Source organism: Ostrea edulis, chromosome 1, assembly GCF_947568905.1.
Source record: "Ostrea edulis chromosome 1, xbOstEdul1.1, whole genome shotgun sequence".
Taxonomy (NCBI): Eukaryota; Metazoa; Mollusca; class Bivalvia; order Ostreida; family Ostreidae; genus Ostrea; species Ostrea edulis.
Window position 1 is genome coordinate 75383163 of NC_079164.1, and position 24328 is coordinate 75407490.

General features: G+C 35.0%; 3 protein-coding genes across 7 annotated transcripts in view; 1 reads left to right on the forward strand and 2 right to left on the reverse strand.

Annotated features, from left to right (window-relative positions):
* Window positions 1-3258, reverse strand: part of LOC125681212 (gametogenetin-binding protein 2-like) — a 17625-nt gene extending 14367 nt beyond the window's left edge. Inside the window, exons 1-3 of one of the 4 annotated variants that reach the window (XM_056160606.1) lie at window positions 3133-3215; window positions 2942-3013; window positions 2695-2818 (exon numbers count right to left, since the gene is read on the reverse strand). In XM_056160606.1, the coding sequence (XP_056016581.1) occupies window positions 2695-2781 (87 nt within the window). In that variant the 5' untranslated portion in view covers window positions 2782-2818; window positions 2942-3013; window positions 3133-3215. The other 3 variants (XM_048921209.2, XM_048921200.2, XM_056160613.1) reach the window with 3 other exon arrangements.
* A 1168-nt stretch (window positions 3259-4426) lies between these two features.
* Window positions 4427-12363, forward strand: LOC125681284 (pre-mRNA-splicing factor SPF27-like). 2 transcript variants are annotated; one of them, XM_056160639.1, is made up of 8 exons: window positions 4427-4549; window positions 5276-5368; window positions 5966-6036; window positions 7910-8011; window positions 8370-8480; window positions 9924-10004; window positions 10472-10565; window positions 12129-12363. In XM_056160639.1, exons 1-8 carry the CDS (start codon window positions 4475-4477, stop codon window positions 12138-12140), a joined length of 639 nt encoding a protein of 212 aa, XP_056016614.1. In that variant the 5' UTR covers window positions 4427-4474; the 3' UTR covers window positions 12141-12363. The 2 variants fall into 2 exon arrangements, with proteins under 2 accessions (XP_056016614.1, XP_056016610.1); XM_056160635.1 differs by having other exon boundaries at window positions 10472-12363.
* Window positions 12347-24204, reverse strand: LOC125681297 (uncharacterized). The gene is made up of 9 exons (XM_048921326.2): window positions 24056-24204; window positions 23496-23692; window positions 21217-21373; window positions 17567-17652; window positions 17363-17469; window positions 16559-16635; window positions 14788-14874; window positions 13384-13458; window positions 12347-12540 (listed from the first exon to the last, which is right to left on the reverse strand). Exons 2-9 carry the CDS (start codon window positions 23642-23644, stop codon window positions 12496-12498), a joined length of 783 nt encoding a protein of 260 aa, XP_048777283.1. The 5' UTR covers window positions 23645-23692; window positions 24056-24204; the 3' UTR covers window positions 12347-12495.
* Window positions 24205-24328: the final 124 nt, after the last annotated feature.

Here is a 24328-nt window from a genome sequence, read left to right on the forward strand (position 1 = left end):
CTGCCAATGGAGAGATGAGATTAAACAAATCAGAAGCTTAGCTTGCGAAGATGATTGGTGGCTTATCTCTCTAATTCATAGTGGCTGTAATTTTTAAACATTCCAGAACAAAAACCTTGCTAATAGTTGGAATTTGTATGTGTTTTTACTGTTTTTCACAGTTTCTTGATGTTACAGTTAGGGAAGAACTCGGGGTTGTCACATTGAAGACGAGTCCCGGACTTGTGGTTTATAAACAGGTTGAGTCCCATGAAAATTTGATGAGTCCCACGAAAATTTGATGAGTCCCATGAATATCTAATGAGTCTTCTTTATATAAGACAATTAAACTGGAAGCAGTATAAAACATGTAAATTTTAAAGATTTATTTTTAATCATTCGTGGCTTGGCATCGGACGTCCAATTGTCCATGCCAACAGAATTATTTCCCTGAATCTCCATCATCACAATAACCCTATTCAACATTGAATGGCATTTTAATCAAATTATTATTGTGATAAAATAGATGCGTACTAGTTTTGTTTGCTGACAATCTGAAAAACCTACCAAGTTTAAAAACTTCGCTACTTTCGATTCCAATAAAAATGGCTACCAGAAGACAAACTTTTATTATATTTTAATATAGATCCTGATTTGTAAAACAAACAAATAAATGGAAAGAAATAAGAGTACCAAATAACTGCAAGTGGCAAAACATTCTTCATTTTGCATGTTTTTTCTGTGTCTAAGATGCAGATTCTTGTGTTAGTGACAACCCTGAGAACTGTCACAATATGCACATGTAATAATTTCATCCTTAATGGAGATGATTTATTCTGAAATATATGTTTTTAAAATGCATCTGTATGTCTTTACATACATGTGAGAGTTTTTCAGTTGTAGACTTTTAATGTCAAATAATATTTTATGGTGGATCTCTTAAACTTGAGAGAACTGAGCAATTTTGCATCCCATTTGTTAAAGAATACCACCACCACCATAATGCCTAAGTCAATATAGATCACAATACATTTATCTTAAACCTTCACAGTGATCGCGAAATGTTGAAATGTTTTACAGGACATTCGGTCTGGTAAACACAGGAACATTACCTGACCGAATCACATTTTACCAGACCGAAAAAAAATAGTATTATTTTTATATTAAAACATGAAAGACTTTGAGCCTCCTGGTCATTGGATTTTCGTTTTAAAGGTTTACTGTGGACTGCATTACTGTTCCATTTTAATTGGAACATATTGCCGTTTTTGTATGTTTTTCTTTTATAAATGGAACTGGAAGTCGAAACGTAGCAGCGATTTTTTTCTCTATCCACTGGTACCGGTACCCATTCAATTGGGAAAAATAGCATCAAAATCGAACAAATTGGGAATTTTCTACCAATGTATAGGCAAATGATTTCAGCTAAAAGAAAAGAAAAAATACAACAAAACAAGAAGTATTCATCTCTTTACAATTTTTTTTACGGTAATATTTGTTGTTGTGAAACATAAGGAATCATCGTACAAAACACACTGCCATGATCTGTACTTTCGATTTAATACATGAAGGGAACATTTTAGTTAACTCGTACAACGTTTCAGACTAAGAAAATTACGATTTCAGCGGTCTATTTTTCGGCAAGTGAATTGGGAACTCTTAGTCTCAAAATTGGGAAAAATCAACGGTTTTTGGCATTGGAAATGGTACTGTTTATCGGTACCAGTTATATAAGGGGGAAAATGCTGCGTAGTTTTCGAAACCGTTGCTGGAAAGTCACCGGACATTCGGACCAAAAATATAACGAAGTTTACCGGACCGAGAGTCAAATTACCGGACATGTCCGTCGGTCCGACGACATTTCGCTTTCACTGCCTTCAGTATAATGAACTATATTTGTTTGGTCGCATGGATATCTACACAAGTGATCCTAATTTGCTTGTTTGCAGTTTGGAGATCTCCAGTGGATCTCCTCATCTACTTCTCAAATAGCAAGTAGAGGCTGGACCCTGGAGATATACTGGTGATATTATTCTGGACCATTAATAGCGAGCGAAGCGACGAGCTCGCTCCAATGATTACACATATGAGTCACGTGATTGCTCTTCATCAGCTGAAAAAAGATGAGTATCACCCATAATGCTTCCGAAAAAATGTCGACGTCACTGCGGTATACTTCATTGACAAACCCGTAATTAAAATAATTAGATTGTTTGAAAGTACCATAAACGTTATTAAATTCCAGACAAGCTTTCTCATTGCTTCAAACATTTTGTTTTTGTTTGGTTTGAGAGAAGAAGAAAAAAAAACATTGCAGCTAATATGAAGTCACAATTTGTAACTGTTTACATCAAGCGCATTATATTTCCCGTGTTAAATGAAGAGGCGGATAAAAGTCGTGTTGCAAGATGTTAATGGGCTTCGCTCGTCTCAACGGTCACACCGTACAACATATTAGAGATGGGAAATGAATAGACCCCTTCTATAAACATAAATACTCTCTTGGCATTTGTATTTTCCTGTACATCTAAAAGCAGACCATGCAAAACGAGCATTAAAAGTACACATTATGATATCATAATTTGATCTTCCAAGTCCAGGAAAGGGTCATTCCTAAATGTTCATAGATCTTGCAAACATGTACTCTGAGAAAAAAATATCATTATATACAATTCATATACTGCATATGTGAAATATATAATATCTAATACACACCTTCAGGTTGTCATCAACGACCAACGGTAGCTGTCGCCTATCAAATTGGTAGTCATCAGCTCTGCACACGGCTACCAACCGCGCCATTTCAAATTACCTCAATGCTATGTGGTGTAAAACAAATCTGGAATAGTTATACACACTTTTACATATTACAACAGTATATCTCTTTCCGTTAACTGAGTAAATAAATAAGATTTTAGCACCCAAATGTACTTGTCCGGGCACCTGAAATATGTCAACTTACAAGGTCTAACAACACAGCCACAATGTTAGTGTCCTTCCAACTTCCGTTTACAGTAAGTAAGAATTTTATCCCCTAAATTGCAATAATTCGATGACAAAACATAATATAATATAAAAAGTTTTTAATGAAAAGATGGACAATACCAAGTTGAAATGAAAAAAGGATGTAACATATTGCATTACAACATTTACCTTTTTAGCGTATGAATTTAGTATACTGAAACCTCTTTCCCCAAAATATACACTTCCGGTTACCAAAGGCACCGTTCAATATCATTCTCTCACCAGAGGGCGCGCTACACAAGCTTCACTTTCAAGTTGTGGAGCTTAGCGTAACGCCCTCTGGTGAGAGATTGCGTTCAATATATATTAGATAGTTTTATGTTAGAAATTTCGTGCCCTGGTGGGGATTCGTTTCCTTGGGGTTTTTGATTGTTTGTTTCGTTGATTTTTTATATTCATGTACAAAATATTCATTTGAAAATGTCTTTGTCATTGTGGATCGACCCTTGAATATCTTTTTAAATTATTAAATATTGCATTATGGGGAAATTTTGACCTCCTTTTATTTTCGCTATTGTCTTGAAATGGGAAGAGAAGAAATATAACAAGCTTCACCCCCGGGCCCCATAAGGATTTTGCCCTGGACTCACTGGGGCCTATTAAAGGTGCCCCCCAGACCCCTTGCCTTTGGTGATTGGTACCCCCCCCCCTAAACTGATATCTGCATTCGCCCCTGGTTATTGGTTATACATTCTTGTCTAAAAAAAGAAAGATCTAATGAAAAGTTGTCCATTTTAATATTTCAGCACAGAAATTAATTTCAGAAAAAATGCCAATAAGTTTTCACTTAATTTTTCAAATTTCCATGCCGATAACTTCCATGTCTATGTGACATATTTGTATATCATTTCCAATGTTTTTGTCTTCATAAGCCTTATTATTTTAATGGCTTGGAATTTAATATACCCCCTCCCCCCGAAAAAATGCCAATAAGTTTTCACTTAATTTTTCAAATTTCCATGCCGATAACTTCCATGTCTATGTGACATATTTGTATATCATTTCCAATGTTTTTGTCTTCATAAACCTTATTATTTTAATGGCTTCCAGGGATTTATCTAGGTTGTTTTTACTACCGGTAAACGGTACCTTTCCCCTTTGGCAACAAATGGATATTTCCCCTTCCACAGATAAAAAATCCCCTTCATTTGTAGAAATTTACAAAATTGTGTGAGAATTTTCAAGAAAATCTTTTTGATACATTCTAAGTCATATTCTATAATTGTCAGACTTACAAAATAGATTAAAATGAGTAATCAATCAATTCATGAAAATAAACTGTAAATATAAAAAATGAATTTCATTTTTGTAAATGAATGAAGGCATGTATTTTTAAAAATGAAATTCATTTTTTAAATATACATGTACTACAATTCATTTTTACCAAATACGATCCGAAGAATATTCATTGAGATGGTGAAATTATACGAATAATACCACGAACGCATTATCTAATAATTTAAAAACAGAGATGGCCGGCGAAGTTGTTGTAGATGCGTTACCGTATTTTGATCGTGGTTACGATGAACCAGGAGTGAGGGAAGCAGTAAGTATATAATCTAATTATTTCTTTGTTAAATAAGGTAACCTGATTGATCTAACAGAATATTTTTCTTCGGTCATGGAGGGAATTCTAATTCATTTCATTATACAGATCAAATGAAAATACATGATGATTAGAGTTTTATTTAAATTTACGGTTTTTTAAAAATCCCAGAGATTTTCTGGAGTCCAGAGTACTATTAAAGTTGAATGCAAACAAAAATTTCAAACTACATGATTTATAACGCTAGCCTATTAAATATACCAGCTTTATTTATATTTATGGTACTTTCAATTTCATCCCTTCTTTTTAATAAAATAATGAACATATTTCGTTAATGTCATTAAAATTAGATTATGGAATTGAACTCAATATGCCTCAGACAATGTTTTAACACTTATGTGAGATTAATATTTACTAACCTGGCCTGGTTCGTGTGATATCTACATGCCAAATGCATGTTTAAAAATTTGATAAGTAGGTTTTCCAAAAAGACATTTTAGAAAATTTACCAGTTTCATGGGACTGACGAAAACAAATGTCAGTCAGTCCGCCAGACTTTAAACTAGTCACAGACTGACGGGCATATGCATATATGTTAATTTTGACCCCTGGTCAGTAATATCACACAATCCAATTCTCACCAAGATTGTCACACATTTCTCTGTGCTCGCGGACGTCTCACTGACACAATATTTAAAATCTCTAAACTATGCATTCTGTTGAAAGGCTTTGTCATTAGTGGAAGAGGAAACAAGAAGATACAGACCAACGAAAAACTACCTGGAATATTTACCAGCCCCAAATTATAATGCCTTTGAGGTTTGTATTTATTCTGATATATTTTCTCGTAAATTGGTATTTATTTCTCAGAAAAATTTCAATAAAAACAATGCTTGATATTGCATATTATATTTTAAATTGCACATTATATTTTAATTATTGGCTGGAAGTGAGGGCAATTTATGATCTGATGGTCCTGAAGACATAATGTTTCGTGAGGCTGAAGCATGTGGGCAACATTTTGTCCAAAGTCTAGGGAATACACTATGTTGCCTGAATCCTAATTAATTTATTTCATTAATCAAGACTCATCAACAAATAATATTTATACCTTTGTTTCAACATCAGTTGAAATACTGAATTGATCACATTTTATGGAAATTTTCAACTTTATAAAGTTATATACATGTATTGGGTACGTCCGATATATCAAATGATAATCATCAAGAACCTTTAATATCACTGGCTAACGCTTTGAATCAACACCAGGTAAAAATGTTATCAATTTAAAAAACGTCATAATGTTGGACTAGTCGATCCCCTGTGATACACATTTAGTACATTTTTATGAACTTTGTATAAGGGTATTACAGTTATTATGTAATACTTATACCATTTTACTTTATTCCTTTGTAGACTGAAATAATGAAAAATGAAAACGAAAGAATGCTTGCTCGTCTGCCGATGGAGATGTTGAGTATGAAAAGGTTTGTCAACATGATGTCATAATTCGCACATGGCTTTGCTCGTATTAAGATTCTCTTTGATGGATGGTTCTTCATTTATGTGCCTGAATCAAAGTATGTCTATCTGACCATGCAAACATGCTTTACTCCTTGGGTATGAATACTTTTGTTTCCATGTGCGCTGCCATTATGATAAAACTCTTAGCTTAACAGTACACGGCAAGAATATTCTTCAAAAACTACAATCATCGAGAAAACAAAATCTAAAAACCGATTAATTGGAATAAAATTATCATAATCTATTAATCAAGTGCTTAGAATTTGCCAACAATCGACTGATTTTTGATTATAATCAATGATTGGAACACCACTAGCAAAGCGACTGAAATAGCAAACCAAAAAATCCTGGATACGCTCATTTATATTTAGCTGAGCTCACTCTAGCAGTAGCACCATCAAAGTTTTAGAATGTTCAAGGAACGGAATAGAGTAATATGATAACCAATTCTTTTTCCCTGCTGATCTCTGCATCTGTATCACCAAAATAATGTCATTAAATTGTGTATCAGGAACTTGTAATCCGACCCTGCATTCCTTTTGCGCCTTACGAAGTACAATTTAATTTACTTACGGATATGATTCTGATGTATTGTGACATCACTCTAAACCACATAGCTGGGAACAAGATGATTTGTTGCAGGGCAAACATGACGGTCATGTGACCTTCTCAACCAATCAAGATTCTCTTTTCATTGATTATTTACGTATAATAAAATAAATTTACATTAAGCCGAGTTGCATGGGATACATTGTAAAGTCAGGAATGATGTGGCATATTTATAATTGTGAAGAACTAATTTCAGTTTTAAACTTTTCGAGTTACTTTCCAGAAACCATATTTGTCTGAAATTTTCAATCTATTTTCGGTCACTGTGACCTTGACCTTTGTTCTCCAAAATCAATAGCGGCCTTGCTTTGCTGGTATTCAACAAAATATCCAAGTTTCATTTGATTCAAATTAAAAAATTTCGAGTTATCCTCCGGAAACCAATATTTTTGTAATTTTAAATCTCTTTTCAGTCACTATGACCTTGACCTTTGACCTATTTTCTCCAAAATCAATAGGGGTCTTCCTTACCTGGTACGTAACAATATCTTTAAGTATCATTTGATTCGGATTTAAACTTTCTGAGTTATCATCCGGAAACCAAATATTTCTGAAATTTTCATTCTATATTCGGTCACTGTGACCTTGACCTTTGACCTTTTTTCTCCAAAATCAATAGGGGTCTTCCTTACCTGGTATCCAACAATATATCAAAGTTTCATTGGATTAGATTGTAAACTTATCGAGTTATCATCCGGAAACCAATTGTTGACGCCCAACCGCCCACCCGAATCACCAAACCAATAGCTGAGTTCAACTTCGTTGCAACTCGGCTAAAAATGAATTGTTGTTGCAAATTATTGCAAGATACCACTGAACCGTTAGTATTGCACACCACTATTGGACACCCATTGTTTGACCTCTACATCACTCCACACATCAGGCTGTTTGCGTCCTGGACACTATAATGCACAATGTGCATCATCAAGAATTGAAAAGTCGTTTCTTGACCAACATTACACTAGGGAAAATATTTAAAGAAATATTTATTTCAAGAAAAAAACTTAATATATTCAAACAGTACGACAGTAACAGAAGTAACCTGTTTCTGTAATACTATTTCTTGACAAATCAGTCATTTTAATTTGTCATGCCAAATATACTATCAGAATGGGATTGTTTCATTCTTTAATTTTGCTGAAGTCCAATGTCTATGGCATGTCTATTGATTTCTTACAAATTCTTACTTTTGTGTATACACAATACAATTTGTCTACCCTTGTATAGGTATGAATTGCCGCAGCCCTCAGCTGGTAAAATGACAGACATATCAGCATGGACGGAATGTGTGGATAATTCTCAGGCTCAGTTGGAGCATCAGGCTCTGAGGTGAGACTTACATAAAAACATCAGGCTCTGAGGTGAGACTTACATAAAAACATCAGGCTCTGAGGTGAGACTTACATAAAAACATCAGGCTCTGAGGTGAGACTCTTGCATAAAAACATCAGGCTCTGAAGTGAGACTCTTGCATAAAAACTAAGCATCACAAATTTTTATCATAACCCTTCTCAATGTACATGTATGTGTATCTCTGACAATAGTTATTGGGGGTATTTTTTTAAACATCATATATAATCAATATCTGTACGATTTAAACTTTGTTAACATATGCCCAATATAATGTTTGGACTAACTTAAAATGGGAAGGCATGCTCATAAAACAAAAAAACCTCTATTTTCACAGAATACTGAATTTGGAGTTAATGGCAGACAATGGCTCAAATGCCTGGAAACAGTACAATTCCATCCTTGTGCAGATGATGGAGAATGCACAAAAACACTTACAAGATCTTAGGTGGGTAAAACATACAGTATCTCAATCTCAGGTGTGTAAAATATACAGTACATCAATCTCAGGTGTGTAAAACATACAGTATCTCAATCTCAAGTGGGTAAACATACAGTATCTCAATCTCAAGTGGGTAAACATACAGTATCTCAATCTCAGGTGGGTAAAACATACAGTATCTCAATCTCAGGTGGGTAAAACATACAGTATCTCAATCTCAGGTGTGTAAAATATACAGTATCTCAATCTCAGGTGTGTAAAACATACAGTATCTCAATCTCAGGTGGGTAAAACATACAGTATCTCAATCTCAGGTGTGTAAAACATACAGTATTTCAATCTCAGGTGTGTAAAACGTACAGTATCTCAATCTCAGGTGTGTAAAATATACAGTATCTCAATCTCAGGTGTGTAAAATATACAGTATCTCAATCTCAGGTGGGTAAAACATACAATATTTCAATCTCAGGTGTGTAAAACATACAGTATCTCAATCTCAGGTGGGTAAAACATACAGTGTCTCAATCTCAGGTGGGTAAAACATACAGTATGCATTACATAATACCAGATGTGAATGCTGAAAAATTTAATCATTGGGTTAATGATTCGTATTCTGTACAGTGTAATATTATATGCATTTATTTCTATGTAATTCAAGACATGTACTAGTTATCCACTTTGTTTGGTTTATCGCATCAATACAGTTATTACAAGAGGTTGAAATTCTGATATTTTCTGGTATTAAATTTTTTTAAGCTAGACTACCTGATTCTCCAAAAATATTTTTTTTTAAACACACAAGAGATCTTGACATCACGTGGAGACACAAATGCAGGTAGAAAGTTGTGAATGAAGACATTCATGGGTAGAATTGAAAATGCGGATCTTTATATGCTTCATTGTACAGAATACTGGAGGACGATCCAGTGAAGTTCCTAATGCAGCAACAAAACTCGAGGCTGAGGAGAAGATAAAGAGTTGTTTGATGTTACGATAAAGACATCTTTGTTTGCAGATATCCTTAACATGTTTTGAATATTAAGATTAATGAAAATGAAAAAAGTGTTACAACCACATGCAGAATATGCAAATAACTTGACTTACGACCAGTAGGGGACATGTATACTTACAAATGCTTGTTACATGAAGCATCTCTGGTGTATAAAAGATACAGTTTTTGATGAATATCAAAAGTGTGAAAATTAAACAACCAGTGTAACATAGTGGATTGGCTTTTTGAAAACAACTGTATAGGGCACAGCTAAGTCAGGTGGAATTATGCTGACATTGGTTCCAAATTCAGAATCAGACTTGCCTCCCTTTTCAGTGGTTGTTAGTTTTGGTACATTACACTATTCTGAATAGCTGGTGGTTCTGAATACCCCTGTATTGTTTCCAGGCAGATGGCACCAGTATATGTAGTATAGTATCCGAATTCTCTCTTTGCAGAAAACACATCCAAGAAATAAACTGGAGGAGAAAAAGTGAACAGACTGAGGCTGGAAATAAGCTAAAGGAGCTGGAAGATAGGTACTGTTTACATGTAGCTCTGGTTTCTGTCCAGAGAAAATGACAAATTCTTGTTGTGTCAAGTACCGTATATTAGCGAGGATTTAATTTTGGCATTATTAGTGAGAGTGATGAGATTGCTAAAATTGAATATCACTAACACTTTATTCCATATCAGAGATAATAGTTGTCTTTCCTGGAATTATAGCTTATAAAATTAGTTCTCGCTAAATATATACACCCATTTTTATGGAAAAATCGCTAAATTTGTGTCTCACTAAAAAATTCCAATTATACGGTACTTTTAATATTCTTTTTATATGACTATGAAACCTTCAGAATCTATCTCTCCTCTCAAAACTTTTAAATGATTGTATAGTTTTTAATGACCAATGATTAACAAACTCTTTGCTATAAAGATGATGTGCTATGATGCTTTTTGATGTACAAAGTTTAATATGCACTACAATAACAATCTTTCACTGCAGTTGGGTAGGACTTGTCAGCAAAAATTACGAGATAGAGCGAGCTTGTGTGGAATTGGAGAAAGAAGTGACAATTCTGGATCAGAAAAAAGCCAAGGTGAAAATGGTTTTGTGATTTCGTCTTTGTTCTTAAAGTGTCATCTGTAAAAAGGGATCAAACACAGATATCATGCCTCCAAAATCTAGTGTATGGTCATTTTTCAAACACAAGATAGAAAATATGATATGTGCAAGTCTAATCTTGCATGCATACCATATATATTATGTACTATGATGCCACTTAAAATAATATAGTAACATCTGAAAATTGTCCACATTCATTGTTTTTTTCAATCATTACAGGAATTTAGTGCATTTTCAAGTTTTTCCAAACAGTAGTCATTGGTTTTAATGAGGAAACATAAAAATAATTAAATGTATAACAATGGATTCAAGTGTATTTTACATATGATCAGTTGTTTATTATGATATATTGAATACACCTCAAGACAAGAAACATTCATTCAGGCTCAAACGTAATGTGCACAATAGATATAATTAATATTTTAAACATTATGGTATTTTTATTGTAATTTCATAATCTTAAAGGATATCTTGAAATTCTCTTTTCTTCACAATATGTTAGTTTTTGGATAATACTACTTTGAAAATTATAGGTCTGTATCATATTACTGCCACTATTTTCATATAACTATTTGTGCCATTTTACATATTATATATGTACTACAAAACAGTGATGGTTAACTCTTGTGGACTACATCAGATATTCAAAACTCTGCTGACAAAACCCTCTATTTCTACATTTTTTGGAATAAATATATTGAAAATCTACCATTTTTGTGACATGAATTCTCATATACTCCATTGAATACGCCAGTTTCGAGATAAGAGCTCTCTTGTGTAGGAGGTACATTTAGTAGAACTTTGAGGGCCTAAGTGAGACAGAGTGAACCTACTGTCAGTGAGGAAGACGATAAAATGTATTAAAAGCGGCTTCTCTTTAAATATTTAAATGTTGGAAATACAAAATACTATTGAAAGAAATGTTTTACAAATGCAGAAACATAAAAACAATGTCAAATTTGAAAGTAATATCCTTGATATGATACCTACGACCAACAAAATTGCGTGATATGATAAGAATTCCATGTATTTAATTACTCCCTGAATACTTATCACTTAATTAGTTTGTGTATCAGTTGAATTCGGGCGATGAAACAGCATATGAGAGACTTACTGAGTACATTCACTTAAGCAGTGATGAATATTCGTCCCACTCCCGCATGTAAACAAGTTGTTTCGCGCATTACTATGTACGAGAGTTCTTCAAAGGGAAATAACTCGAACGTATCTCGAAACCGGCGTATGAAACAGGTATTGCTATTTGGACGTTTGCTTCACCTAAAGCAAAACAGATCAACTTTAGTAAAGCTCAAATCAGTTCATTTTTAACTTTTGTGAAGCTCAAAACATATCATTTCTAACTTTTGTGAAGCTCAAAACAGATCATTTCTAACTTTTGTAAAGCTTTAAATTTGTTTTTCAAACATTAGAAAATATTGTTTTAAAAAATTCACTTTCACCATATTGAAGTTGGATAGATATTTGTAATAGTTTTGGACTGTTTGAAAACGTCTACAATAACAAAATCATTTTGCAGACCAAAAGGTAGTGAGGAAGATTTTGCCAGCATCATTACCGACTTCTCATCACTTGAATGGACTCCATCACTCCTGCTCTACTTGGCATTGTGAAGACAGAATTTGAACTAAGACAGGAATGTTTCACAAGCTGTAGGCATTCATCCTGATGTGTCCTATTGATTGTGTTCAAAATGACTTCTCTTTTTTTTTTAAAAATATGTGCAGACAATATGAATAAATGTTTTTTTAAAACTGTGTATTTCATTTCATATGCATAAATATTGTTAAAATTCAATACAGTCTCTATGTACATGTCAGTACCAAACTATTCACAATGGTGACAATTTTCACTCTTTAAAAGTCTTAAACATGGTAAGGCATGCTTCACACATACATCATTTCTGAATCAGATCCAGGGTCTCTGTAGGTCTGAAATTGCAGAAGAAAAAATTTATTATGACCCATATGTCTGTAAGACTGCAAGTGCATTCATTCAGGAGCTTTGAGAAGATTCAAAATCTCATTTGAACTTAAATACAAGAACTAAATAGACAGTCGGAAGAGCATACCTGAAAATGGTTTATATACTTTATGTGCAAACTACAATACCCTAAGGCTGTCCCCCTGAAGAATATGATGCAAAATATTGTACTTGTTGAATAAATGACATCATAATCAGTGACATTGAAGCAGTGCAAGACAGGAAATCTCACATGACTCTTTCACATGGGTAATGTTTGTATCACAACTGCGATTGGGAGAGAATTTTTTTTGTCTTGCACTAATACACTACAGGAGAGCATATTCCTGGCCTTTGGACTGTTTGCAATCCTCATTTAATAAAGCATTAAAGTAAATACACAACATTGACTACAAGTATAACATAAATTTTCTACACTTCAATGTATTGTTATCTTCAAACAATTTGATGTTGCTTTTCTAGGGACAGTCTTTGGGGTTTATTTGTTTACATATTTTGATGTAAACCAATTTTTGGGTATGCAGTCTGTTAAGCTTACTCTTGCATGTAAGTTCAAACGAATATTTTGATAATCTTACATTATCATGCAGATCTTATATAAATCGACTAAACTGTAGAAGGAATATGAGAAAAATCAATAACCTTTTATTATTTACTTGTATGGGATAGGGAAATTCCACCTCCGAAAAAAAAGAAAGACCAAGCAAAGCCTTGTTCTAGACAGAGTCTTGTTGATTATCTATAACTCAATCTATACATACATACAGTATAATACATAATTATATATTCACCAGAGATTGACTGAATTCTTCATCAAAATGCAGTCTGGACCATTTCTTTAATACTGCATGAAATTGAGTAATAGCCTGTTGGAAAGAAGAAGAAAAAGAAAACCAATTCAAGTCTAATTCAGATTGTTATATTTAGATACTGGTAACTATTAACAGAATTATTTGTATAAAAAATTACATCTGATAAGGACTTGATTTGCCCACCAGAATGGACTTCTGTGCTTTTGTTTCAACATTGCGAGTATTTTGTGCAAGAGTCTCAATACAACTTTGTCGTTAACTTTCAATTTGATCAAGATGATATAACCTGGGAGGAATGACATCATAATCATGATGTCTTGCTGCCATTTTCAGTGTTTTGACTAAAACTTACTATTTTTCACAGTTATAGAAAACAAAAAGTGCAGGATTGGATAAAGTTTATATTCATGCCATATATTTATCTTTTCAGTACATTAACATCTTCACTAGCCGTTTACAATCCACTCCGCTGGGTCGTAAACCCCGGGCTAGCGAAGATGTCGCCACTTAAACAAAATTTGAGTATAAAGTGTAATTAAGAAATTGTGTCACTTGATGCTATGTACTCCAAATAAACGGTAGATATCAGAGCCAATGAATTAAGTGGAACTATTGGATATTATCTGTTAATGAAATAAAAGAGGGTCTGGTTTTCCGTCTAAAATGCTTTAGAATTTTTTAGTTTTATGAGGGTTTTTGAAGGCTGTTGAAGTGTTGTACTTACTTTTTAAATAGGTGAGATATACAAAACTGATAAAGTATAAAGGTATCATGCATTTAGTGTGTGCAGCATTTCTTTTGAATGACTGAAATTCGCAAGCTACTTGGCTTCTGAAAATGTGCATGCAAGGAATTTACTACAATGAAAATTATATATGCTCATTTTTGTATCTTATAAAATGTTAGAAATATATATATGGGTGCTACATGCTGTCAATGATTTCCTGGGGTAAAACTGCCTGAATAGCAGACACTTGACAATTTAGAGGAAAATATAAAACATAGATCTACAACTTTGTGGTGTCATATTTCAAATTTGGAAGCAGTTTCAGATAAAATGACTATTTTTTAAAAGTTTTTCAAGATGGAAATTGCAAAAGAATGTAAATTTTAGGGCCAGAAATGGCTGTTATAGCACCTAGTCCTTGGAGATGATTTGTTTTGACATTCCTGTTCGAATAAAAATTATTAAAACAAATACAAGTAATAATTACAAATTCCACCATCATGATGAAACTTATATTTCAGAAAAGATACTTGTATATGCTATGCACTAATTCAAAAATATATAATTATCTATCCATCAATTATAGAATAACACTACATTATTAGCAATATGCTAAAGTCAATGTAAACTGATAGAGTTGTCCCCCTTGTAAATACCTGAAAAGATCCATCATAATCATTGGCTGGACCAGGAACTGCTTTATGAGCAGGAGATGTGAAAATGTGGCAGGGAAGATCCTCAAACTGTAAATATATGAAATGAAAATGCATACAAAGGTTTCATATGACTGAAGTACTATGTGATGTATAAATATATCATTTAGGTTCAGAACATAAATTTAGCCTGGAGTATTGCCCTAGTGAGACATGTATATCCCAAAACAAAAACGTTATCATGTGTTATATAAAATCAACAGGAATCATTAAAGATGAATAATACATCATCATAATGGCCAACTTCCTTCAGAGCAAATAATGAAAAGTAAATATCAGTATATTCCTTGACAAGCCAGATAGTTCAGTAGGTTAACATGTGGTCACTGATCTGTAGACTGTTAATTCAAATCTCACAGGGGTTTTACTTTTTTTTCTGGATTAATTTCCAATAAACCTCCATTTTTTCACAAAATACATAAATATTGTATCGTTATATATCCTGCACTTTCCATTCATAACAGTTTTCCCAGGTGTCTACAGGTGTGAAGTATCGCATGTCTATTAAAGACCAAAATCTATTCGACCTCATAGAAAACAACTTGTTAAGAAGAATCCCCCCCTCCTCCCCGCTTACCCCAATCTCCCAAAGGGTGTTGTTATTGGATATAAATTACCTCTTTCCCGAGTGTAAAAAAGAAAGGGCATGACAAAACCTTGGGTGTTCTCTTCTTTAGGAGTGTTTTTTACCCCAAAATCAATAGGGAACATCTTCATCCCATGGGTAGTCCATATATATGATATGGTGACTGTAGGTGGAAAGGATAATGCTTTAGAGTCTAGAAACCATATTGCTACTTTGATGTCCAGTGCACTTAATCTTTGACCTTTTGACCCCAAAATCGATAGGGAATATCTTCGTCCCATGGGTGGTCCATATGTATGATATGGTGACTGTAGGTGGAAAGGATAACGCTTTAGAGCCTGGAAACCATTTGCGTCTACAGACAGATGAACAACCCATTCCAGTATAATAACCCCCCACCCCCACCCCACCCCATGACTTTGTTGCGGGGAGTATAATAAAAGATGGGTATCCTGATAGAAAGTGAGTGAAGACGGACAAATAGACTTGGTGCAAGTTGTTATCAAGCGTAATGAACAATGTATCGCACAGAAATCTGAATAAAGCAGGAAATTGGTGATGGAATGTTTACTATTCTGACTTCTAGAAATAATCAAAACATCAAGCCTAATAAACATCATAAAGAAATACAAATAAAGCAGAAAATTCCATGTCATTAAAATGAAAATTACAAAAATATTAAGAACAAGGTGTAACAAAATGTGCAATCATGGACGTCAAACAGAGAGAGGGTGCGTAATAATAAGTGTGGTCAGTTCAGTTCCCAGGAAATCTTACAAACTGAGAGAGTGTGCGTAATAATAAGTGTGGTCAGTTCAGTTCCCGGGAAATCTTACAAACTGAGAGAGTGTGCGTAATAATAAACGTGGTCAGTTCAGTTCCCGGGAAATCTTACAAACTGAGAGAGTGTGCGTAATAATAAACGTGGTCAGTTCAGATCCCGGGAAACTGAGAGAGGGTGTGTAATAATAAACGTGGTCAGTTCAGTTCCCGGGAAATTTTACAAACTGCGAGAGGGTGCATAATAATAAGCGTGGTCAGTTCAAATCCCAGGAAATCTTACAAACTGAGAAAGGGTGCATAATAATAAGCATGGTCAGTTCAAATCCTGGAAATCTCACAACAAACCTGAATCATCTGAATTAACGTTGATAAAAATGGATCCACTATCTTGGTATCTGGTGGAAATGGTAGATGCTTTGTCACTGAAATACAGGGAAGCTGTTCAAAAAGCATTTTCAAAAATTAAACTCTGAAGAATAGTTGTATCAACATAGGGTCTTCAAGAGTTCTATATTTACATCTATACAAGATTTTTTTCTGTACATTCTAAGAAAACTGCATTTGACGTCACTAGATGTGTGATGCTATAAATATAAATAATTGACACAATGCCAAACCAAGAACTGGACAAGCCATGTGTCAACTGCCAAAACATTGAAAACAAAATATGTTAACTTTCCTTCATCTAAAATATTTGCTTGTTACTTTAAGCATAAAATATAACCAAAACCAATAAGCTAATTGCAAATGTTCTGAAGTATTTTAAAGCAAATTATCACATGAACCCAAAATATAAAAACTTTTGACTTCCTCCAATCAAAATTTCATGTGACTAGCTGTTTTTGCTGTTCCATTTAGTGTCTGAACTTTGTGTAACATGGCTGTATATGTGTATATTATAGTCCAAACGTGTGTTTTACAGTCAGTTGATGTCAATGTAAATATAACCCATGAAATATATCACTGTTGTCGTTATAGGGAAGATGATGGTCACTAGAATTGTAGGAAAATTTGCATGAAGCACTTACACTAATGAAAACAAATCAATCTGCATTGTTTAAATATCACTAGAGTAGTTTCAACATACATGTAACTGGATCACTATTGTGATTTCAACATACCTAGATCACTAGTGTAGTTTCAACATACCTGGATCACTGTTGTATGCATTTTCATAGATAGGCTTTACTTCATCATCAAACTCATCCAGTTGTAATATTTTTTGAGTTGATAAAATCACCAATTTTTCCACTTTACTATAAGTGATAAAAGAAGAAAAAATAAGTTAAACAATTCATTAACTCATATTCCATAGAAGATAAAATTACATTAGTCTAGTTTAAAACCACAAACCTGCTCTTACACAGACTTAGAATCTTGTCAGCCACATGATGGCAGACTGAGGCAGGTATCAAACAGTTGAAGATCAGTAATGTAAACTACAACAAACAGTCACAATATAGAGTATATGTACATTATATTCCTTATAAAAAGTAATGCTAGACCCAGGTACACAATGACTGGAACATTTATTGAGGGGAATGACAAGAAGTGGTCTACTTCCACCCATCCCCTTCTCTTTCTCTCCCATCCTTTTTTCTCTCATTCCTAACTTTCTTGTCCTTTTTTTCCATTCCATCCCCCCTCATCATCCCCTCCTCCATCCCTCCTCATCATCTCACTCCTCCATCCCTCCTCATCATCTGCCTCCTCCTTCACCCCTCTTAATCACCTCCTCCTCCTCCATCCCTCCTCATCACACCCCTCCTCTTCCATCCCTCCTCATCCTCACTCCTTCATCCCTCCTCAGCATCTTACTCCTTCATTCCTCCTTATCCCCCTCCTTCTCTACCCCTCTTCATCACCTCCTCCTTCTCCATCCCTCCTCATCACCCCAGCGGTTTTTTCCTTATATATCTGGTACCGATAAACAGTATCATTCCCAATGCCAAAAAGCGTTGATTTTTCCCAATTTTGATAAAAATTCCCAATTCATTTGTTCGATTTTGACACTATTTTTCCCAATTGAATTGGTACCGGTACCACCACCAGTGGGTAGAGAAACAAGAGGCCCATGGGCCACATCGCTCACCTGAGTCACCTTGGCCCATATCTGAAGACTTTCCATATATATTTGCATGTAAAACCTTGGTCCCTATTATGGCCCAAACTACCCTTTGCAAACTTGAATCTACACTATGTCAGAAAGCTTTCATGTAAATGTCAACTTCTTTGGCCCAATGGTTCTTTTAAAGCTTTTTTCTATCTTTGTATGTAAAACTTTGACCCCCCCCCCCCCCCCTTGTGGTTCCATCCTACCCCCCAGGGACCATGATTTGAACAAACTTGAATCTGCACTATGTCAGAAAGTTTTCTTGTAAATATCAGCTTTTCTGACTCAGTGGTTATTGAGAAAAAGATTTTAACTATATATTTGTATGTAAAACTTTGATCCCCCTTGTGGCCCCATCCTACCCCCGGAGCCCATGATTTGAAGAAACTTGAATCTGCACTATGTCAGAAAGTTTTCATGTAAAAATCAGCTTTTCTGGCTCAGTGGTTCTTGAGAAGATTTTTCCTATATATTTGTATGTAAAACTTTGATCCCCTATTGTGGCCCCATCCAACCCCCGGAGCCCATGATTTGAATAAACTTGAATCTGCATTATGTCAGGAAGCTTTCATGTAAATCTCAGCTTTTCAGGCTTAGTGGTTCTTGAGAAGAAGATTTTTTAAAGTTTTTCCCTATATATTTGTGTGTAAAACTTTGATCCCCCCCCCTTGGGGCCCCATCTTATCCCCGGGGGCCATGATTTGAACAAACTTGAATCTGCACTATGTCAGAAAGTTTTCATGTAAAAATCAGCTTTTCTGGCTTAGTGGTTCTTGAGAAGAAGATTTTTAAAGTTTTTCCCTATATATTTGTGTGTAAAACTTTGATCCCCCCTTGGGGCCCCATCTTATCCCCGGGGGCCATGATTTGAACAAACTTGAATCTGCACTATGTCAGGAAGCTTTCATGTAAATCTCAGCTTTTCTGGCTTAATGGTTCTTGAGAAGAAGATTTTTAAAGTTTTTCCCTTTATATCTGTGTGTAAAACTTTGATCCCCCACTTGGGGCCCCATCCTACCACCGGGGGCCATGATTTGAACAAACTTGAATCTGCAATATGTCAGGAAGCTTTCAGGTAAATTTCAGCTCTTCTGGCCCAGTGTTCTTGAGAAGAAGATTTTTAAATGACCCCACCCTATTTTTGCATTTTTGTGATTATCTCCCCTTTGAAAGGGACATGGCCCTTCATTTGAACAAACTTGAAAGCCCTTCACCCAAGGATGCTTTTGACCAAGTTAGGTTGAAATTGGCCCAGTGGTTCTGGAGAAGAAGTCGAAAATGTGAAAAGTTTACAGACAGACGGACAGACAGACAGACGGTCGCCGGACAAAATGTGATCAGAATAGCTCACTTGAACCTTCGGTTCAGGTGAGCTAAAAACCATGCACCCCCTCTTCCATCCCTCTTCATCACCCCCTCCTCCTCCTCCATCCCTCCTCCTCATCACCCCCTCCTCCTGCATCCCTCCTCCTCATCTCACTCCTCCATCCCTCCTCCTCATCTCACTCCTCCATCCCTCCTCATCATCTCACTCCTCCATTTCTCCTTATCCACCCCTCTTCATCACCTGCCTCCTCTATCCCTCCTTATCACCTCCCTCCTTCTCCATCCTTTCCTATCCCCCTTCTCCCACATCCCTTTTATCTTGTACATCCCATATTGTAACATACTTAAGATATAAATTATTTTGACATGAAAATGATGTATATGATCATGGTGTTATTCATAATTCTTACCTCTGAAATTAAACATTAGTCGATATACATGTATAGGTAGGCATTGAAGAGGCACTTTAGGATCACACCACAAATTTTGTGCTGGGTTCATTTCACTGCAAAGGCAACACAACACAAATACATATTATATTTTTTAAACACTTACAGGCACGCTGTGTTTAGTTTAAGTGCAAGTTTAATCTACTTCTATTTCAATCTCCATAAAATGTTATTTTCAGGTGCAAATTTTGATAGGAGCTCCACAAAGCAGGGCATATCTCCTCATAATGAGTGTCCACAAGCTTTTTCTATAAAGTACTGTAGTGACCTTGACCTTTGCATCTAAAAATCAATAGAGTCTTTCTTTTTTTATAAAAAAGCTACACGTAAAGTCTCAAATCAATCAAGAAAAAGATGTGGACTGTAGAGTGTCTTCAAGCTTTTTCTATAAAATCCCATTGTGACCTTGAAGTTTGACCTTTTGACCCCAAAATCAATAACCTTCTTCCTCATTTGATAACAAAGCTATGTGTGAAGTATCAAATCTATCAAGCAGAATATGTTGCGTGTAGAGTGTCTACAAGCTTTTTCTATGAAGTCCCAAAGTGACCATCACCCAAAATCAACAGTGTTCTTATTCTCTTGATAATAAGGCGACCTGTGAAGTACCAATTAAATCAAACAAAAATGTGGCCTGTCTAGTGCACAAGCTCAGTGTTCCACACACACACAAGACCCACACAAGAATGGGCCTGTTACTATAGCCCCTTTCACAGTGAATTTCGAGAGGATTATAATGAATTATGATTATCTACTTATAAAGTTATGTAAAAACAAATGGTAAAGACCAGGTTCTGGGAAGAGCTCAAATCTTATCTAAGTTTCACTTTTTACTATGAAACATTATAATCAGACTTGTAAATTCCACTCCTCTATGATAAAAGTCATAGAGCAGAATTTACAAGTCTGATTTCAGTTAGAATGTACTCTGAAATTATCCAGTGAAATCAGACACTGAGATCAAAGTTGAATTCATCCTGATAGAGCCTTAACAACGATTCAGAACCTCAGTTTTGGAATGTATCACCTAGTTAATTGTATCCATGTAATTATTTACAGTATGACAATCTACCTACTTACAGAACTCTTTAGAATACCTGGCTGTTTCTGCTCACCTCTTCATATTTACAATGGAGTATTTGTACAGCTTCCAGTTTCCTCTCTGTGGCCTCCTCAGGCTCCGCCCTCCTACACACCATCTCTAAGGACTCCAGTCCATGGATCTTCACCGTCTCATACTCCTTACTCATACTCAGTCCAAACAAGGCTCGGCTGTCAAAAAGATGACGTGTTAACTCATACTCAGTCCAAGCAAGGCTCGACTGTCAAAAAGATGATGTGTTAACTCATACTCAGTCCAAACAAGGCTCGACTGTCAAAAAGATGATGTGTTAACTCATACTCAGTCCAAACAAGGCTCGACTGTCAAAAAGATGTGTTAACTCATACTCAGTCCAAACAAGGCTCGACTGTCAAAAAGATGACATGTTAACTCATACTCAGGCCAAACAAGGCTCAACTGTAAAAAGATGATGTGTTAACTCATACTCAGTCCAAACAAGGCTCGACTGTCAAAAAGATGACATGTTAACTCATACTCAGTCCAAACAAGCCTTAACTGTCAAAAAGATGACGTGTTAAAGCTGCATGTGCAAAACACTGTATACCTAGATAGTTATTTTCATTGATCGAAAATGCTCTGAAAGCAGTGTTTTCTTGACATTTCCATATTGCTATGCCATCATTGATTATAACAATGGAGAAAATCTTCTCCTGTTCAACATCCCTCTTTCAATGCAGTGAATTGAATAAAAATATAGCTGAAGGAGTCTGAATGAATTTAGCTAAACCTTTTAGCCATGTCATGTATCACTTACCGTATATACTCGCCTATAAGTCGGATTTTTGGGAGTCAATTTTTGGTCCAAAACTCTATGTCCGACTTATAGGCGCGTCCTAAGAAGATTGGTATTTTTCTGGGCGGAGTAAAGTATAGTGGTTTTTTTAAAAACAACTCTGACTACCACACAAATGATTATTGTTCCCAAATATCTAGACATATTGTATTGTTTATGTATTTTAAAATTATCCATAAAGTACAAGTATTTACATATTTTTATCTAGTTAAAAATTATTTACATACACATGTACCGGTAACTAATGGCAGGGCCGTAACTAATACTTTCAATTCAACTAATCTATTGTTTATCGGTAAAATTGAATTACGAACCTGATTTAATATTGAAATATTCATATGTATACCGGCTGAAATATATTTCATAAAAGATTGAATATTGTTAACAGATAATTTAGATCATCATTCTTGACTCTTCAAAAAGCTATTGTTGATACAATGAATCCCACAATAACAGTTTTCGTGAGGCGTGTGCCACTAAGTAAACACGGTGTCAGGTACTGGTAATTAGGAGACCATAATTGGTTAGGTAAATCATTGCCCATCATAGATCAAGGGTTGCGTTTAAACCCCAAACAGATAAGTCTTGGATATTGAGCACCTCATAATTATTAATTTCTCAAAATATTTTTTGAAACATAGGTAAAAACACTAGAGCATTGACTTGAAATTGTCAACCGATTCTGACAAAAATTTGTACCGACTTATAAGCGGGCCAATGGCAAATTCCTACAAAATAACCTTAAAAATACAACCGACTTATAGGCGGACCGACTTATAGGCGAGTATATACGGTAAATTTTTATGGGGTTCACCCAATATAATATTTTCCAGGGGTGGGGGGTGTGCAACCTATACTAGGAACTATACCTTATTATTTTACAACTAAAACTGCGAACAAATAGGCAAACACAAGTATATTTTACCAATCTCAAACCCCTGGTCCCCCCTCTGTTGACATATACAACTTGGAAATCACTTGGGAAAATTAAAGCAGCAGATTCAGCAGAGATGTAATGGAAGGTCTTCTAATCTAACTTAAAACTGTGTACAGGGTTAATTTCGCCCGGTGTTATTTTCGCCTTCCTACACCTGTTGACGGTTTCGCTCCTTTTTAAATCCGCCAAGACACAGTTGTGTTAAAAGAGAGACAAGAGAGAGAAAACTTCGCCCAACGACAACAAGGGCAAAAGGAGTGAACATTAAATGGGGGCGAACATTTCCCTGTAAATAATAGTACATTTACACTGCTGTATTCACCATGTAATGGTAGAACAATTTCTTATATAATTAAATCTCACCAATATTTTGACATTTTTACTCATTAATTAGGTAAACTGTCATCAATAGCCGATTTTACAATACTCAATAGTAGGTGCTTAATCACAGGTTGCACTGTATCACAATTTAAATGCATAAGAAACAATTTTTTCAAAACTATCCATATTGTCCTGACCTCATTATAATCAGCACACAAACCTTCCTGCAGCAGACATATCGGTATATCCTATGAAGACCACTTTTTTCAGATGGATTCCTCCTGGGGCAGACTGCGGGGTGAGGAAGTACGGAGGTAGCCACTCCAAATCTGGTATGGATTTAAATCGGTCCCTATTACGACTCTCCATCCTATAGAGATGTGTAGGTAACCTTCATATATATATTATATCAAGCCTCTGCAATAAAAGCAATCACTCATAAATCAAGGAACAGTATGTAGCAGAGTTATTCTGGGGAAGTCTCACCAGCCTGATAATATGTTCAATGCAAAGTTACCCCATGTACTAAATACCAAGTATTACTATTATATACTAAATACTGGACGAACTGGTATATACTAAATACTAGTACATGTATGTACTACATACTGTGTATACTAGTATGTACTGATACCAGATATACATGTTACGGACAGATATCCATCTAAATGGACAGAAAATTGGCAGAAAGACAGACCCAAATTAATATCCCAAACCCCTCAGTTTCACTAAAGCGTGGGACATTCAATCAAGAAATCATAATGAAGTGATACAACCTACCCTCATAAAAGATCAGCAAATGTACTGTCTAAGACTACACAAATCACATGGTTACAATGTATATGGAATCACTCAATGCTGTTCCATGTGTCAACAAACATCACATAATAAGCATAAGTGCAACTGCTTTTTGTAGATTGATAACAACATACCATTGCATGCCTAAACAATTTTTTTTGTGGCTAAACCTGGTATAAATAATATGTTTACAAAGACCCTTAACATCTCATGACACGACTTTAGACATTTGATCTGTCTATTCATTTAACACAG

Coding starts and splice junctions, on each gene's coding strand:
- LOC125681284 (XM_056160635.1), top strand. CDS start 4,475: ATGGCCGGCGAAGTTGTTGTAGATGCGTTACCGTATTTTGATCGTGGT. Junction 5,369..5,965: donor CAAATTATAATGCCTTTGAG/GTTTGTATTTAT, acceptor ATTCCTTTGTAG/ACTGAAATAATGAAAAATGA. Junction 10,005..10,471: donor CTAAAGGAGCTGGAAGATAG/GTACTGTTTACA, acceptor CTTTCACTGCAG/TTGGGTAGGACTTGTCAGCA.
- LOC125681297 (XM_048921326.2), bottom strand. CDS start 23,644: ATGGAGAGTCGTAATAGGGACCGATTTAAATCCATACCAGATTTGGAG. Junction 17,653..21,216: donor TCCATTGTAAATATGAAGAG/GTGAGCAGAAAC, acceptor TGTTTGTTGTAG/TTTACATTACTGATCTTCAA. Junction 14,875..16,558: donor CGTTAATTCAGATGATTCAG/GTTTGTTGTGAG, acceptor ATATATTTACAG/TTTGAGGATCTTCCCTGCCA.